Here is a 17,373-nt window from a genome sequence, read left to right on the forward strand (position 1 = left end):
TAGCTTTCGGTTGATACCCTTAATCACTTGAAGGATGTTCACTGATATTCATAGTTTGACGAGTCTTTTCAAACCATGGATGAATGTTTAATATTATCAAATACTTTTTCTGCATCTAGTAATGTGATAATATAATTTTTCTCTTTTAAACTGTGAATATGATAAGTCACCTTAATTCATGTGACTTTTTTTTCCGCATGAACTACTTCCAATGTACAAAAAGACATAAAGTATACCTTATAAATCCACTAGTTAGCGTAAGTAAATACCTATATACCTACTACTTAGCTTAAGAAATAAAACATTACTCTTTTGAAGCCCAAGTCTCTGTATAGCCTTCCCTAAATGAATTCCCTGTTACCATTACCTGAAATTTGGTGTTTATTTTTCCCATGGCTCTTATTCTTTTACTATACATTAACATGTTTTCTAATGATAGATTACCTTTAAATTCCCAAAATAAACCCAACTAGCTCATGATACCATATATCATATTAATAATATATGGTCGTAATGCAAATTCCCTAAAACAAAAATTAGCAGGCTGAATTCAATTTATACTCTTCCTTCAATATTCGACCAACTTAAAAAAACATCGAGTCTGGTTCATCCTTCTTTCCTTCCTGTCTTTTTTTTCTCCCTTCCTCCATCACTTCTCTCCTTCTTCTTTCTCTTTTTCTGTTTTTCTTTCTCTCCTTTTGGTAGCTTTGTTATTATTGAATCTAGTCATTAGTCATACATCTATTCATGCTTTTTTAATGCTTCTTGCATTAGTTTCAGTGTGATATTTTTGTAGGACATTGTCTATTTTGTTTGTTTCCAAATTTACAGCCATAAAGTCACTCAAAATACTTTTATTATTATTTTAAGATATCTACTGTGCCTATAGGTAAGTCCTCTTTTCATTGCAAATATTGTATCGATTTCTGCCTTCTTTATTCTTGTCTTCATTAATCTTTCCTGAGATTTGTTCATTTTATTATTAGATTAAAAATCAACTTCTGGGGTTTGTTGCTCTTCTCCACTGTATCTCCGCTTTGGGTTTTGTTTTCACTCATTTCCACACTTTTATTTCTGTCTTTCTACTGTTTTGGATTTATTTTTCTCACTCATTTATCTGACTTCTTGGCTTGGGGTCTACCAGACCAAGGGAGTTTGTAAATTTGAACTTCAAACGCATGTGTAACAGAGCATTAGGATTTCAAATTTTCAGAGAAACCATATTTTGCTCCACCTAAAGTTCAGGCTAAGGCAGACAAGCTTCACTAGCATCTCCCTATGTCAGTGGACAGATTTTTTTGCCCCTTTCTGGTTCACCTTTTCACTTGTTTTATGTTGGGAAGCAGACAGGGTGTCACGGGTTCATCATCTGTCTTCCAAGGTTCCGGGGCTTCAACTCTGATGCTTTTCTTACAATCCCCTTCACCTCTTCTACTCCAAGACAACTGCAGCCTCAACTTTGTTTCTGGGCCCTGGAGAATCCCCTTATTTACTTCATTCAACTTCAGACATATATGTCAAACGTGCCTGTCGAATTTTATATCAGTGGGTTTCAGATTATCTCTGCCACATCAACTAGACCTGATGTTCCAAAGAACATGGTGACTGAGTATTTTGAACACATCAGTGCTCCTGGAATTTCATTTAAATGCACAGGATTGAGTGGGTTTTGGTTGTTTGCTCCTTTTCAAAAACATGCTTGGAATCATCAAGCTCTGCAGAGTGAAAATCCTTAGACAGGAACTATGTGAGTCATTCATTTGTATTCGAACCTCCCCTCCCCCCACCTCCTGCTCCACTAAATTAATATTGATGCCATATTTTCTACATCTGCTAAGGCTTTCAAAGTCAAATCTAACAACCAAATTATCTTCTGTTACTGAACAGAAATCTCAAAACTAAGCCAACTTTTCATGATTTTGAGATTAGTACAGTCACATCTCGCATCAAATTAGTGTAGAAACTTTGGAATGAGAGCCTTCCTTAGAAGATTTGGGGCCATGCCCAGTCACCACAGACTCTGGCCTGCTTACAATTCTTTTATCATATTGTCTCCCTGAGGTATTAATACTTGTAAAGAAAGCAAGTCAAATCCTTGATGATCCTGCTCTCAGAGGGTTGGCTTCCTGTGTGCCATTGGATTTTGACAGTAAGATATTGGAAATCCCATCCAAGTTGTGTTTTAGGTGGTTTTGAGGAAAAATTTGTAATTGTCACTTGTGCTTCAGAAAAGCTCTGTACATAAAGTAATGAACAGTAATGTCAGTTCTAGAAGCCATTAAAGAGGCCAGGAGATAATACTTGTCAATTACCAGATGAATTCTGCATCAGGAAGACCTCAACATTTGTTCAATTATCAGCTATCAGCTTTGATTCGGGTTTCTCTTTTTGTTAAGCTTCTCACAAGCCCTACATCAAACACATGATAATGTTCATCTTTTTTTTCACATTCTTCAAGTTCCTTCAAAGAAAAGTCTCTCTTTGTTTTTTAAAAACTTAAAGAAAAAGACCCTCTAGTGTCAAATGTGTTTATTTTCCTTCAATTATGCACTAATTTTTGTCTTTGGGCTAATAGCTCATTCCTGTCTTTCTCACGCTGCTCAGTGATGCTACCGGGCTGCTTGCTGGAGAAGGAGGGATGGTAGAAGAATTCATCTTACAAGTTCCATTTCACTTGACTCATGCCTTTGAATTCTGACTCCTTCTTTCAGCGGGGGGAGGGGGGGGTCTTGTGTTATGCTGTTGTTTCACCAGGGCCTGTGCTAGAAAGAGACCCTACCTCACCCATTTGGTTTCTCCAGAGGAGATTTCCATAAGGGCAGCTTAAGTTCCTGAGGGGAGGAGAGTAAAACAAATAACCTCATTATTTCTGTTACCTCTTTACCTCTACACTTTAATGCAATGACTTCAGGGGAGACAGGGCGCACAATCCAAAGGAAATAATTAATATGGGTAACAGTGAATTTGAGAAGGGCTTTTTTTTTTTTTAGAATTTGAGAAATTTGTAAATGAGGTGCTGTTGGTAAGATTTCACCATCTTTTTATAACGCATCCTGCTAAGCTTATGCCAGCTTCTGTTCTAGAGAAAATTTTAAGAGCTGAGTGATTTGAAAAGTAATATAATCTTAATTTGGGAATGTACAAAACTGAAATATTCTATTTCAACATCTTCAATGTTGGCATAAGTTGATTCCATGTTGTATTTCGTTCAGAGAAGACTAACAAAATAAAGAGAAAACAACTGCATTTAAAATGAGGATCTGAGTCATGTAACTTGCAAATATTTTTGCTTTAAAAAAGCACTTTGATAAAGCAGGACTCATTGCTATAAAACTAGAAGCTTGGCTATTTTTCCACAGACCAAACCCATGATGAATTTTTTTTAATCTCTAAATAACAGGACAGTTATGCAAAATATGGTTCTACTTAATAACCATTAGAACTTCTTCTCTGTTAGCTTTTATAAAAGATGGCCTATTATTATTATCTCTAGAAAGTTAAACTGATGTTTTCTGAAAGGCCACCAGCTGCATGTAAATATAAGCGGATGTGACTGCATCATACACATCCTCGGGACTCACTGCACATCTTGGGAACAGACTGATGGGACTGCAGGTGGCAGGCCCTTGAGTCAGACCATCTGCACCTGAATCCTGGCTCTGCTGCTTATGGCACTGTGACTCTACACAAGTTATTTACCATTTCTGTGCCTCAGTTTTGTCATCCGTCAAGTGGGGATGGAGTTAACATCTACTTGTAAGGTTGTCATCAGAATTAAATAAATTAATACAGTTCCAACACTTAGAACACTGCCTGGAACAGAGGATGTGCTCCTCTAGTTTTGCTCATCTATGATATACTTTTTTCTTTTTTTTTTAACATAGTAAGTTAAAAGTGGCTTACCAATCTGGGATCGATTTCTTCATTGAGAACAGCTTCATTCTTTATGAGAGCCACTCGTTGTGCAAATCTGCAGGTAGATATAGACTCCTAAGGAAGCAACATAACTCCTTAAAATGTTATGACTTTGAGAGATAAAACTTAAGTTTTGTTCACAGAAGAAAGACGCACACCTAAAGAGTGATGTGTATAAAACACAATGAGGAATCAGTCTTCCAAATTAGGAAGCTTTGCTTTAGAACATTATTTTAATAAAAACTTTAATAAAAATTTTATTTTGGCTTAATAATATGATCAATGCCCAAACTGTGGGAGATCGTGAGGTCCTGAGTGGCGACTGGTATGTTTTTTTCAACTATTGATCTATTCAACCAGAAAACTACATATACAAATCATAATCATAGCAGGTACTATTATAATTCACAAACATGAAAGACTATAAAATAAACATTTGTTAACAGACCAAAGAGAGAGGCTTTTCAAGGCATCTTAGAATGCACTTAGGGCTTGGCCTTGTTTTGAAAGACACCCTGCCACTTCCTGCTTTCCTCTTTGGGAGAAAAATCTAGACCCTGGGCATTCAACTGAAATGTGTAAAATGCCAAGCTGACTCTAAAGCAACCCAGGAAAGCCAGTCAGAAGCCAGCCCCTGACAAAACGGCCTGTGCGATGCGCTCAGCGACACGTCCAGGGACACCTCTTGGAGGTGCTTCCAAGGTATCTCAGTTTTCAGGAGCAAAACGGAACAGAAGCTAATGAGTCTCTTCTCTCGTGTCTTCCAGCCAACATTACTAACCCACCAGGGGGCTTCCCAAAACCCGTGTATGAGCCTTCTTCCCACCATCCTGTGCTGTGTGAAGTCCATTCTCAAAGGGGATGATTAAAATGCCGGCAAACAAACCAAAGCTGTGAACTCTGCAGGGTATTTGTGTCTGAAAGCAGCTGAAAAGATGGAAACCCACCCAGGACCTTCAACTCCATCTCATAAACTAGCAACAGAAACTCAGACTGAGATCCCCAGAAGGAACCAACATACGTCGATATTCCTTTTCTCTAAAGAGAGTGTTGCAATCATGGTCGTCATGCAGTTCCCTCCCAGACTGTCTCTTAGGACACTGGTCATCATGGAGTTCCTGTAGGGAATGTGGGAACGGTGTTTTTCTGAAAGAGCAATGATCACCTGTGGCACAGTAGAAAAATAATGGCATTAGATTAGCAGAAAATGCACATTTGACAGTCAACTAAGCCGCAACTACAGTGAAAATACAAACAGAAATCACAACAATGCAGGGTGACATCTAAAACTTGGGCTCAGAATAAATATCTTTACAATATTTGGTATAATAATGGTGGAAGCAGAGGGAAGTAAACTTAGCAAAAACATCCCACCGTGAATGCTGTAATTTTTGGACAGATGATATAACTTGGTACAGAACAGGGTATGTTATTATCCTGTTTTCAGCCATTGGAAAATTTATATAAAAACTCAAGAGTAGGGGCACCTGGGTGGCTCAGTTGGTTAAGCGTCTGACTCTTGATTCCAGCTCAGGTCAAGATCTCACGGTTCCATGAGATCAAGCCCAGTGTCAGACTCTGCACGCTGATAGTGCAAAGGTTGTTTGGGATTCTCTCTTTCCCTATCTCTCTGCCCCTCTCCTGCTCGTGCTCTCTCACTCTTTCTCAAAAACTAAATAAACATTTTTTTAAAAAAACCTCAAGAGTAGATCATGCCAGATTTTTAAAATCCTACCAAAATCGATTGATATGACCCATCTTCAAGGTAGAAGAGGCAGAACAGTATATAAGAACTATGAGACGGCAGGGGTTAGTGGTAGAGACCTGAGAATTGGGTGCCACATTGTTCAGGTCTGACATCCTAGCCTTACTAGGACAGGTCACTCAACATCTCTGCCTCAATCTCTTCAACTATAAAACAAAGGATAGTATCTCCCTCATAGGAAGCTGGCATGATTTAGAGTTAAAATCTGTACAATTTAGAGTAAAAATGTACAAACTGCTTTAAGAAGTACCCCCCGCTCACAAGAAGTGCTCTATATGTGTTTGCTACCACTGTAAGTGATGGGGGAAGTTTATGTTGGTTCTGAGTCTCGTTCATCTTACTTTTCGCAAGTGTGTTAGGTACTTAATGAGAAGGAACTAGCTGGATGAAAGGCTGCTGTGGGGGTTCCCAAAGGAAGCCACCAGGGGTTCGGGGTTTTCCTGGAAAGACGAACCCAGTGCTAGATGCCCATCCCAAGCATCAGGAATAAGTCACGCACAGATGTGACTTGAAGGGCATCACCAGGCCCTGACTCTCGAAAATACTTCTGCCAACACCTGTCACTGTTCTGATCCTCCCCGCTCTCAGGTGTGTAATTCCCACCAACAGAACCTCTTCTACTCCCTTGGTTTACAAAACAAGATTGTTTTTGAGGGCTGTTTGGAGCAAAAACACAAACGACCACTGGATCTCGCTTTATTTTGCTGACCACACATTTTACTGCAAACCAGGTATCCTGTGATATTTCTCTCAATAATTACTTCTCCACTCTCAGAAATGAGGCCTTCACATCTTATCCTTTTGTTTCAAACCTCCACATGGCCTCCTCTCCCTGCCTTTAGTCTGAGCTGATGGCCACACACCTTCCATTAGAAGTGAGCAGCCTAGGGCGCCTGGGTAACGCACTTGGTTAAAGAGTCCAGCTCTTGGTTTCTGCTCAGGTCATGATCTCATGGTTTTATGGATTCAAGCCCTACATCAGGCTCTGCACTGGCAGCACAGAGTCTGCTTGGGATTCTCTCTCCCTCTCTCACTCTGCCCCTTCCCCATGCATGCTGTCTCTATTTCTCTCAAGATAAATAAATAAACTTGGAAAAAAAAAAAAAAAAAGAAGGACCTAGTCTCTCTTACGATTCAACTTTCCACAAGAGACCTAGCTCCATCAAGAGGACACCCTAGTGTGGAACTGGGAGGTGAGTCATGAGAGGTGGTGGCCACAGGAGGAAGATCAGATTTGTAGGACAATGTGGTGGCAAAGGCATCTGGTTTCTTTGAGGCAGCTGCAGGAACTTTCTGGAATCCAGGACTTAATGCCCTGAGTGCCAACTGGGGTAATGGTAATGTTTTGCAGAACAGTTCAGTGGCGTGGTTGGATGTGTCTCCTGTTTGCTCTGCTCCTAGCTGGATAGTATCCAAGTCCAGCTCTCAACTTTTCTTGAGACTCTTTATGTTTAATAAACTCTACACTGCTTAAATTAGCTACAGTGGGTTTTCCAGTTCACAACTAAGAAATCTGACTAATACAACATGCACTTGATGCATTTACGTGAAATAAATGAACAAATAAATGAGTAGACTAATTAGCTTCACCTAGGAAGACAGTGCGAGGGTCAATAGTATGCAACGAGATTTGGCAGAACTGAGTTTGATATAATTGGAAAGGAAGTGGGGAACATGGCAGACCCAAATCTGAGTGGCAAGACGGTAGGTAGTAGGGGACACTGAGCAGAACTCCAAAGCCTCAGAGCCAAGAGGACAAATGAAATATCTATAACAAGCAAGGCAGGCCCAAATATCAAACACCAGACCAAACAGGGAGGGGTTGGTGGGACGGATGTGTGGAGAGGGTGGCATTATTAATTATGAATCATAATTAAGTATCTAACAGTATTGTAAGTACTTTGAAATTTTTTCATAAAACACTATTTTTTTCCTGTCACTATTTTTTTCCTGTTTCAGGAAATAACATCTCTTCTATTCAACAGCTTGATGAAACTTAGATGATATGAAAGAGAATACGCTTATTAAATTTCCTGTTGGTATTCAGGTAAATGGAGTTTTTAACTTGCTTTTGGTTGCAATGACAGAAAATGTACAAACTGGATTTAATCCTAAGGGAGATGTATTGGCCCATGTGCAATAGGAAAGTTTTAAGGAAAGGGCAGTGCTACCACCGAGGACTTAGTTTTCACCAGTATCTGCTCTACCTTCTATGTTATAGAAGTCTGCCTCTCTTCATGGCCACCAGATGGCTGACCAATGTTCTTATTTATAACTGATGTGATAAAGTTCTCTAATTATTAAACATACATTCTGAGCTTTCCTAGGGACAAACATGGGTCACGGGCCCATCCCTGAACCAATCACTCTAGCCAAGGTCCCACCTAGCCTACACTAGTCAAGGTCTACTCCTAGAGCTGGGATGGGCCCCTGGCTGCTACTCCTGCAATGAGTGTTATAGAGGCAATCCCAATGTCCTTTCCAGAAAGGGCTCTAAAATTGTTCAAGAGAATAATTAAAATTCAAAATGGGATTACGGATCGGAAAGCATGGTCTTTAAAAATGGGGGAAATGAAAGCAGTGCATAATAAAAGAAAGAACCAGAGGCAGAAACCAGCTGCACACTTGTGTGATTTTAGGCGAATCTCTTACCTTTATTAGTCTCTATTTCCTCACTTGTAAAAGTGGGATTAGAATGCCTGCCTATCTCACAAAAATGTTTTAAAGATGCATAGAGGTAGTTTCTGGAATAGTAAAACAAAAAGTACCCCGTGTTTGCAGGGGTGTCCAGGCTATGTTCCTTATGATCCCTTTGGACACTTGCTACAGCCATATAAATCCAGTTCTGGACCATTTCTCTCCAAGAGGGATCTTCTCAGCTCTAAAGGAGTTTGGGGATACCATAACAAGCCCAGACCCCTTGGAGCAGATATAGATCTTCAGAGTGACCCAGAAATGGCTGGTATTTGGGAGAGAGGCAAAGGTAGATTATTCTTTGTGGGGCAGCTTTGGGCTCTCCGAATTCAGCAGGAACCAAATGATCCACATGGCACAGGGTAAGGAGGTGGTATACAACCTGGATTCTTTTTTTTTTTTTTTTTTAGTGTCTACTTCCATTGGGATTTCATGTACAAATACAACAATGTGTTCCTGAAGGCATTCTTTAAGCAACAAAGAGTGGAAACTCACATTATATTTAACAGTATCTCCAACTATCTTGAAACTATGCCTAAAATCAATAACTCAGATTGCTATTTAATGAGTTAAAGAGATTTCCCTTTAAAGAGCTCAGAAGCACATGGAAAATTAGTCTCTGAAAACTGACAATGATTTGGAGTGGTTACAACTGGCACTGGCACCATTAGTTTTCCTCCTGAACACACATATTTAGTGGAAGCCAAATGGAAACGAAAACTCTGGGGAAGTCCCACTAATGGGGGGTAACTGGCTGAAGGTGACCCTGATTCTGATTTCTGTAGAGGCAGAGAGCAAACACTCTGTTCCCAGTGGTTTTTCACTTGATGTTTGGGCTGATAGAGACTGAGGGTCACACCAGGGGCACTTGGTGAGGCTTATGGTTAGAACAAATACGTATATCCCCTTCCTTCTCTTCCACAGACTTAATTTCTAGGGCCAAGATGTACCCTGTTATTGTGGCTTAAAATGTTTTCAAGGAGACTTTTTGGAAAGAGGACTGCATACACAAGGAAATTTCCAAAACCAACAATGTTCTGACAAACAGAAATTTATTTACTTATGAGCACAATAAGGTGCATTCAACTCAGAAAGGTTGTGCCCTGCGAGCAGGTGTAAGGTCCATAATTATGGCTAGAAGGGCAGTGACGGTTCTTCATGGAATTTCTATAAGTAGTGTGGGATAATAAATGTAAGAGAGGTTACCGAATTGTCCTAGGACATCTCCATATATATAGATATAGATATATATAAAATAAGATGGAGAAGATGTAATTAATTACAAACATTTACCTGAATTTCTAATAGAGCATTTATCTGACTATATGTAAGGATTTTTTTTTTTTTTGAAAGAATGAGAGTGCGCACACGTGAGTGGGGGAGGGGCACAGGGAGAGAGAGAGAGAGAGAGAGAGAGAGACAGAAAGAGAAAGAGAGAATCTCAAGCAGGTTCTACTGTGGAACCAGCACAGAGCCCAACTGTGGGGCTTTATCCCACAACCCTTGGATCATGACCTAAGCCAAAATTAAGAGTCAGACACTCAACCGACTGAGCCATCCAGGCACCCTGTAAGGATCTGTTTATTTGCTTTGCTCCTTCACTGGATAACACGATAGCATAGACTATCTTCTCACCCATGCATTTATCCCCATTGCCTAACATAACTTGTAGCACTTCACGGACACTTAATCATAATTTGTTGAATGAATGAGTGAATGAATGAATGAAGTGAGTTAAACTAAATTGTGTTACACGTCCGGTCTCGTTAGCCCCATAATCAAGTCCAACATAAAGAAAACCTGTGTACAAAAGTCCTGTTATTTCATTAATGGTATCTGCCTGCCTCTTTTTATTATTCCTATTCCCCTGTACTCCTTGGATCTCTCTCACTTATCTCTTTCTGTGTGAAATTCCAAAATTTCTCTACTACCCACCTATTCTTCTCTAGCCGCAACTCCTACATTTATTCAACTTCACACATCTATGTCCACATACTCCAGTTTCCTACATTTGTGTCCCTCTTCACTCTCGGGCTAACCTTCCCCTTTTTCTCTCTCCCTTGTCTTATGCTATAACCTCCACGAAGACACTTGTGGATCAGTGTAAGCAGTTAACAGCTGGAGTGACGCATTGGGTGAATATGAAACAGATTATTTACATTCTGAAAGCCAAAGGTCAACGACATGTGAATGTCACTGCAGCTCTGGGTCAATCGAGCCCCTGTACTGGAGCAAAGGGCTAACGGACTCCAAGTTCCCACTGCCTGACATACACTAACCCCAGCCCTGCCTGGTTCCCTCCTACTCATTCTTTGAATCTTTGCTTAATATCAGCCCTGAAAGAACTTTCATTCCCTCCACCTTTCTCAGTTGAAGTCCGATCCCCCATTATAAGCTTTCCTCACCCCTTGGCCTTTTTCTGCACAACTCACCTGGACTAAAACCAAGTATTCAATGACTATTTATTCCACGCACATCTCCCTGCACCAGCCCATGAGACCTCTGGGGCAAGGACCGTTTCTACTTTGCTTGGCACTATGCTCCAGTGCCTGGCACAGTCCTCAGCATGCTCTTGCTCCTTGTAAATGTTTAAGTACATAAATTCGTTATACAGGAAACCAAATGCACAGAGCCACCAAGACCACTCACATGAGGCTGATGTTATAAGAATCCTGAAGAGAAGAGATGTGGGGAGAGAAATAGTTCTAATGACAAGTAGCAGCTTACAGAGGTTGTGCTAAAATGAAGAGAGGATTAGGGGCAGAATGTTTTCGTTGAGTGGTAACAATTGGTGGAAATTCTGATTCAACTAATGAATATAATTTTGTATGAACAGATGGGCATAATGGGAATTAAAGCCAACAGTGCTACCAACTGAAACAACTAGGTATATTTCTTTGAAATAAAGCACTTTAAATATAGTCCGTTATGTTTTTATATCAATGTTTTGTAAGTGTCCTATTAAGTAAATGCTCTGTTAAAGTAAAAGTAGTGTGTAATATTTGAGTAAGGAAGAGCTAGGGAAGCCTGAATCTTGTCAGAAACACTAAAATTGATCTGAACACTGGGCAGGTCATTAATCTCTGGGTGCTGCATTACGGGGGTTTATTTGGTTAGAGCCTAACTGCATGTACCTTGTTCAGATACAACTCCCTTAGGTTTCTCTCAATCTGCTTTTTCAGCCAACTTGACCATTAGAAAGCATTTACCATCAGGACAATATCAGTCTCAAAAAGGGGGGAGGGGGTGTTTCTGTTTGTTTTTTCAAATCTTTTAGCCTCCAACACTCGTTAGCAAGTCCTTCTGCCTTGCCAATATAGTCTGCACTTCTCTACTCCAGGTTTTAATCATGCTCCTCTTTTTTTTTTTTTTCTGAGAATTTGGAAGTAGTTGCCATCTTTAACATTCAACTCACAGCACTTCACTCACAGAGCTGAAAGAAACTTGAGAAATCATCCAATTCAATATGCTCATTTTAAGGGGTGAGGATTTTTTTCTGGAAAATTTATTTGGCTAAATTCAGATGAGCTCTCTTATCACCTGGAGTCAAAATCAGAAATAAAAAACAGAGCACACACTGGGGTAGATTGTAGTAAACTTGGGGTAGGGGTCGGGAGGACAGGTAAAGCAAAGAGAACCATTGCAGGATCACAATCACGAACTCAAGTCACCAGAAGCCAAAAAAGATATCAGTCATCTCTAAATTATGTTCCTATAACTAAGCCACAAGCCTGAAAAGATAGGCCACAGGAGGCCATTTATAACCTATTTTCACACCCATTACAAACTTTACAGTAAAAACAATAAGGTATAGTAAGAAAACACATGGGCCTTGTAGCCAGGCAATTCAAGATTCTACTCCTCATCTTACTGCTAGCTGGTAACCTTGGGAAGGCCTCAGGAAGATCTGAGTTTTAAAATCTACAAGATGGAAATAACTAATACCTTACATTGTAGGGCTGTTGTAAGGTTTAAATGAAATGGTATATACAAAATGCTACCCCAATGTTCACAGCAGCATTATTCACAATAGCCAAAAGGTAGCAACAACTGAAGCATCCGTCGATGGATGAACAGATAAACAAGACATGGCATGTACATACAATGAAACATTTCTCAGCTTTGAACAGGAACAGAATTCAAATACATGCTACAGCATATGAGGGACTTTGAAGACATTATGCTAAGGGAAATAAACCCAGGCAGAAAAGGACAAATATTGTACATTCCACTTATATGAGTATCTAGAATAGGCAAGTTCATAGAGACAGGGAGTAGAACAGAGGTTACCAGATACTGGAAGCATAAGGAAATGGAGAATTACTACTTAATAAGTACAGAGTTTCTGTTTGGGGTCATGAAAAAAGTTCTGGAAATGGATGGCGGTGATGGATGCACAACACTGTGAATGTACATAATGACACAGAATTGAATACTTAAAATGATTAAAATTATGAAGTTTATGTTATGTATATTTTACCACAATAAAAGAGGAAAACAAAAAACAAAAATGTTAGCTGAGTGCCTAGTAAAGTGTGTCAGCAAATGGTAGATATAGTTAATCCCGTTGTGCCCATTTTACCTGTTCTAAGTAATGAAGGGACAAGTTGATGTACTTGGCCTCTGTTAGAAGTTGGCCTCCCACTCCAGTCTTTGCAACTCGCTCTGAACCAGCCAGGTCAACCAAGTGAAGTTTGGCATGGCGGACGGTCGCAGATCCTGGCTCCTTGCTTGATAAGTGAATAGAGAAAATGCAGTGGGAACGAGTTGAAGCTTGGTTCATTGGAGTCTACAAAAAAGGAATTGCAAAACAAAATCAATGTGAACAATGAGCATTTTCACAGAATCTCAAAAAATTTAAATTTATGTTTCTGATGGTATGACACTTCCAATGAAGCCAGTGCTGTCCAATGCAACAAAAACACTTGTAGCCGAGACCTCTTAAAGTCAGTTATACTTAATGTATTGTTTCCGGAAAGACTGACAACAGATGTGGATGGGTTGATTCAGAAAGTGAGGAAAGAGTTTGAATAAGGTAAAGCTTGGGTCTACTTACTAATATGATAACTTAATTTCATTACATGACCACAGTTCCCACCTTAATCTTGGCTAGCCATACTGCAGATGCTCAATGTGAACATCATGGGGAAAAAGGTGAGAATGGGTGCACTGGGAGAATTCATTACACACTTGTAATAAACACAACCAACAGACAAGGATGCCCAGTATCAATGCTACTACCCAACAGTGAACAGGGGGTCCCAGCCAATGCAGTAAACAAGAAAACGAAATACAAGTCATCGTGACAGGAAAAGAAGAGATGAAAACATCATTATCTGCAGAAAATATGGCAGTCTACAAAGAAAATGCAGGAACATCTATAAACTGTTAAAAACTAAGTTAAAAACTAAGAAGTTTAGCAGGGTTGCTGGATGAAAGATCAACATGCCAAATTAGAGAAGTTCTAATAACCAGCAATAATTAATCAGGAAGTCTAATATTACTTATAATGGTAACAAAGACAATGAAATAATGGGGGATTAATCTTATAAAAAAGTGTGATTTGTAGGGAAAATGATAAAATAATATTAAGAGATACAAAAAGAAAACCTAAATAAAAGGTGTCCTAGATATTAATGTACCATGTCATAGATGGGAAAACTAAAAATGAATCTGTATATTAATTTCTCTATATTAACGTACATAACCAATGCAATTGAAATAAAAATACCACATGTTATGTTTGTGGAACAGGGCAAATTAATTCTAAAAAACAGACGGAGCAAATATAAAAAAATAACAGAAACAATTCTGTGAAAGAAGCACAAGAGAGGGGAGCATGTCCTGCTATACATCAAGGTATGTCATAATGCCATAGTAATTAAAACAGTGTGGTATTGCTGCAGGAACAGATAATGAGATCAGGGAAACATGCTGGGCTCATTTAGAAACTCTGGATAGGACAGAAGTGACCTCACACCATAATGGAGAAAGAACAGACTAATTAACAAATGGTGCTGGAATAACTGGCTATCCATCTTGAAAAAAATAAATTTAGGTTGCTTCTCACACTTGATACACAAATAAATTCCAAAATGTATTAAAGACTTAGGTGTAAAATAACACAATTTTAACATTCATATAAGAAAATATGGAAGCATATCAGGACCAATTCAAGGCAGTCATGGATCTTTTATGATAAGATATTAAACACAAAAATGAATTAATTGAAAGTATTTGACCAAATTATCCAAAATTAAAGAACTTCTGGGTGATAAAATCTACCACAGAGTTGGAAGGCTGGGAGCTGATGTTTGCAATCCATATAGCTAACAAAAGATTAATGCTTGAAATAAAGAACCTCCACACATCGATAAGAAAAAGGCAACTCCGAAAAAAAATGAGCAAAGGATATGAACAGGCAACCCATAGAGAGGAAACCTAAAAATGGTTAATTAGTATTTGAAAAAAAATGCTCCAACTCACAAATAGCCAGGACAAACAATTAGAGCCATCATGATAAAGTATTTCACTCACCTCTATCAGACTGGAAACTTTTAGAAAATGGAGTCTAACAAAACAAGATTTGTAAAGATACAAGGAAACAAGAACATTTATATACTGCTGGGAGGAATATAAAGTAAGAACCTCTTTATGAGAGCAATTTGACAATATGTGGTAAGGTTGCAGATGGATATAACCCACAACCCAGCAACAGACTCCGAGGTGTATTCCTGGAGAGAAGTCTGGAACAAGTCTCACTGGGAGAGAGTGAAAAGGGGTGATTGGTATGCACACATATGGGCATTCATGCTTGGGTATAGCAAGAAATTGGCACAAGATGTACAACCTAAATGAAAATCTGTGGTAGTAGAGATGAATGAACTTGGATAATTCAAACTACAGGGAAGTCAAAATGAAGCACCTTTTGGATAGATTGACAGATGGGTTTCTGAACTGCTGATGAGAAATAGCATGTTAAAGAATGATGTAAACTTCGATGATCAAAATGATATCTATGACAGAACTCAGGTGCTCAAAAAGAAGTATCACCTAAAAATTTCATTCATGGCTCTAGAACTTAGGTCATTAAAGTATAAAAATATGGACTGGAAGAACACAGCAAATTAATGCTAATGGTTGCCTCTGTGAGGGATACAAAGCAAAAAGGCCACAAGAGGACTTCAGTTGTATCTGTAATACCCTATTTATTTAAAATTAGCAGAAGCGGGCTCTTGGGTGGCTCAGTCAGTCAAGCATCCAACTTTGGCTCAGGCCATGATTTCATGGTCCCTGAGTTTGAGCCCCGCATCGGGCTCTGTACTGACAGCTCAGAGCATGGAGCCTGCTTCAGATTCTGTGTCTCCCTCTCTCTCTGCCCCTCCTCTGCTTGCTCTCTCTCTCTCTCTCAAAAATAAACATTAAAAAAATTTTTTGTAATTATCAGAAGCAAATTCTGATACCTAAAAATAAAATTTTACCTAACAGTATTCCAAATGACTGTTCATGTGAGTAAGTGTGTGCAGCTCCCCACCCCTGCAAAATGGGATTTAACAAAAGAATTTCCATATGGATGCACACGTATTCAGAGAGGGTAACACACTCGGATGCTATTTTAACCCGAAATTCCTTCTGCAAATCTGAGTTCTTGATATCCACCATTGTTGATTTACACCAACTACCAAAATACACAGATGTCAAAATCTTGGCATTGTGTTGGTGATGATGATGTAGCTAGTGAGTTAAATAGGCTGAAAATGTGACCCATTACTCGTTGCCACAATAACCATACTCAGATCTGGCCAGTGTGTGATTTTGCATGCTGAAGTGGACCAGCAAATAACTGTGCCTGTAAAACCGCAAACTCAAATTTAGAACCTAAGTTGAGGTGTTTCGAAAGTGACTGGAAGTTATTTGCAGAACTTAAACATGGGTTTCACGTCACTGTTATATTCGCCCAACAATAAATCCTACAGTACTGGAACAAAAGTCAAATCGACAATCGATAGAAATAAATAACACAGAGACTCTCCCCGACATCTGTCTTCAGCTTCCAAATGGATCCACTGCAGACACAATAAAATGTGGCCCATTAGCGAATAATGGAAGAGTGTACCGATTTCAAAGGAATGTGAGATTTACATCAAATTAAGTTGTATTTCTGGAGTCTGTAATTAAAATGCAGTAATATGCTGTAGGAGTCCATGCCTACAATTTTGTAACTTCCCATAAATATTTCCTGCATGAAGTAGTAGTTGGTGTCCTCTTAGCTAAAATTTTCTTAAACCTCAGAAAACATTCTTTATGTGTAGCTGTTTAAGTGTGATCGAATGTGCTGGTGTCTGCTCTGTTTATTTAAGGGTGTCTATATGTCTCACAGGCATGCCCCTACATTTGTCCTTTTAAAGGTAAAATCGTATTAAAACATTTCTGAAACTGCCTAAGAACAGATGGCACCATTTAGGCAGATTCATTCAAATTTAAGTGCACATTTTGAACAAATGTGCTCTTGGCACTAGAGACTATGTCTTTGGAAAAATGTTAGTGATGATTAATCATCTGCATGCAGAGAGCTTTCACATTTCATATCAGTCTGTGGATACAGCTCTGTGTTAGGCAGCACAAAGACTAGAAGGGAAATAAGACATGGAACTTGCCCTCAAGAAATTTATAATCTAGCTCAAGAGCTAAAGACAAAACAAGTGAAATGAGAGGGAATGCTGAGAAAAAGGCAAATTTGCAATACAGAAAGGGGTCTGTTCTCAGAACTGAGCATGCTGACCCTCTAGGTAATACCTAAGAATACTAATCATCCCCTCATCCTGGAGGCTCTCTACCCACCCTGCCCCTCCTGGGTTTCTAGAATCTACACTGTCCTGGCACTTTCTCTCTAACTGCTCTGTCTCCTTTTCCTTTACTGGACGCTTTTCTCCCCAGTCCCGAAAACACGCAGGTCCCAAGCTATGGTCATGATATTTCTTCCCCTTGGAAAGGTCTTC

The 17,373-nt window shown here is 39.3% G+C and overlaps 1 protein-coding gene across 5 annotated transcripts in view; it reads right to left on the bottom strand.

Moving 5' to 3' along the window:
* Window positions 1-17,373, bottom strand: part of KIF6 (kinesin family member 6) — a 386,396-nt gene that overhangs the window by 247,099 nt on the left and 121,924 nt on the right. For all 5 annotated transcript variants that reach the window (XR_009604951.3, XM_060615407.3, XM_060615405.3 and 2 more), the window contains 3 exons: window positions 12,957-13,163; window positions 4,937-5,080; window positions 3,904-3,990 (listed from right to left, as the gene is read on the bottom strand). Coding sequence is in view for 4 of the 5 variants with exons in the window: in XM_060615407.3 (XP_060471390.2) it covers window positions 3,904-3,990; window positions 4,937-5,080; window positions 12,957-13,163 (438 nt within the window). In the remaining variant the exon portion in view is untranslated. The remainder of the gene's footprint in view (window positions 1-3,903; window positions 3,991-4,936; window positions 5,081-12,956; window positions 13,164-17,373) is intronic.

Source organism: Panthera onca, chromosome B2, assembly GCF_046562875.1.
Source record: "Panthera onca isolate mPanOnc1 chromosome B2, mPanOnc1 haplotype 2, whole genome shotgun sequence".
Lineage (NCBI taxonomy): Eukaryota > Metazoa > Chordata > Mammalia > Carnivora > Felidae > Panthera > Panthera onca.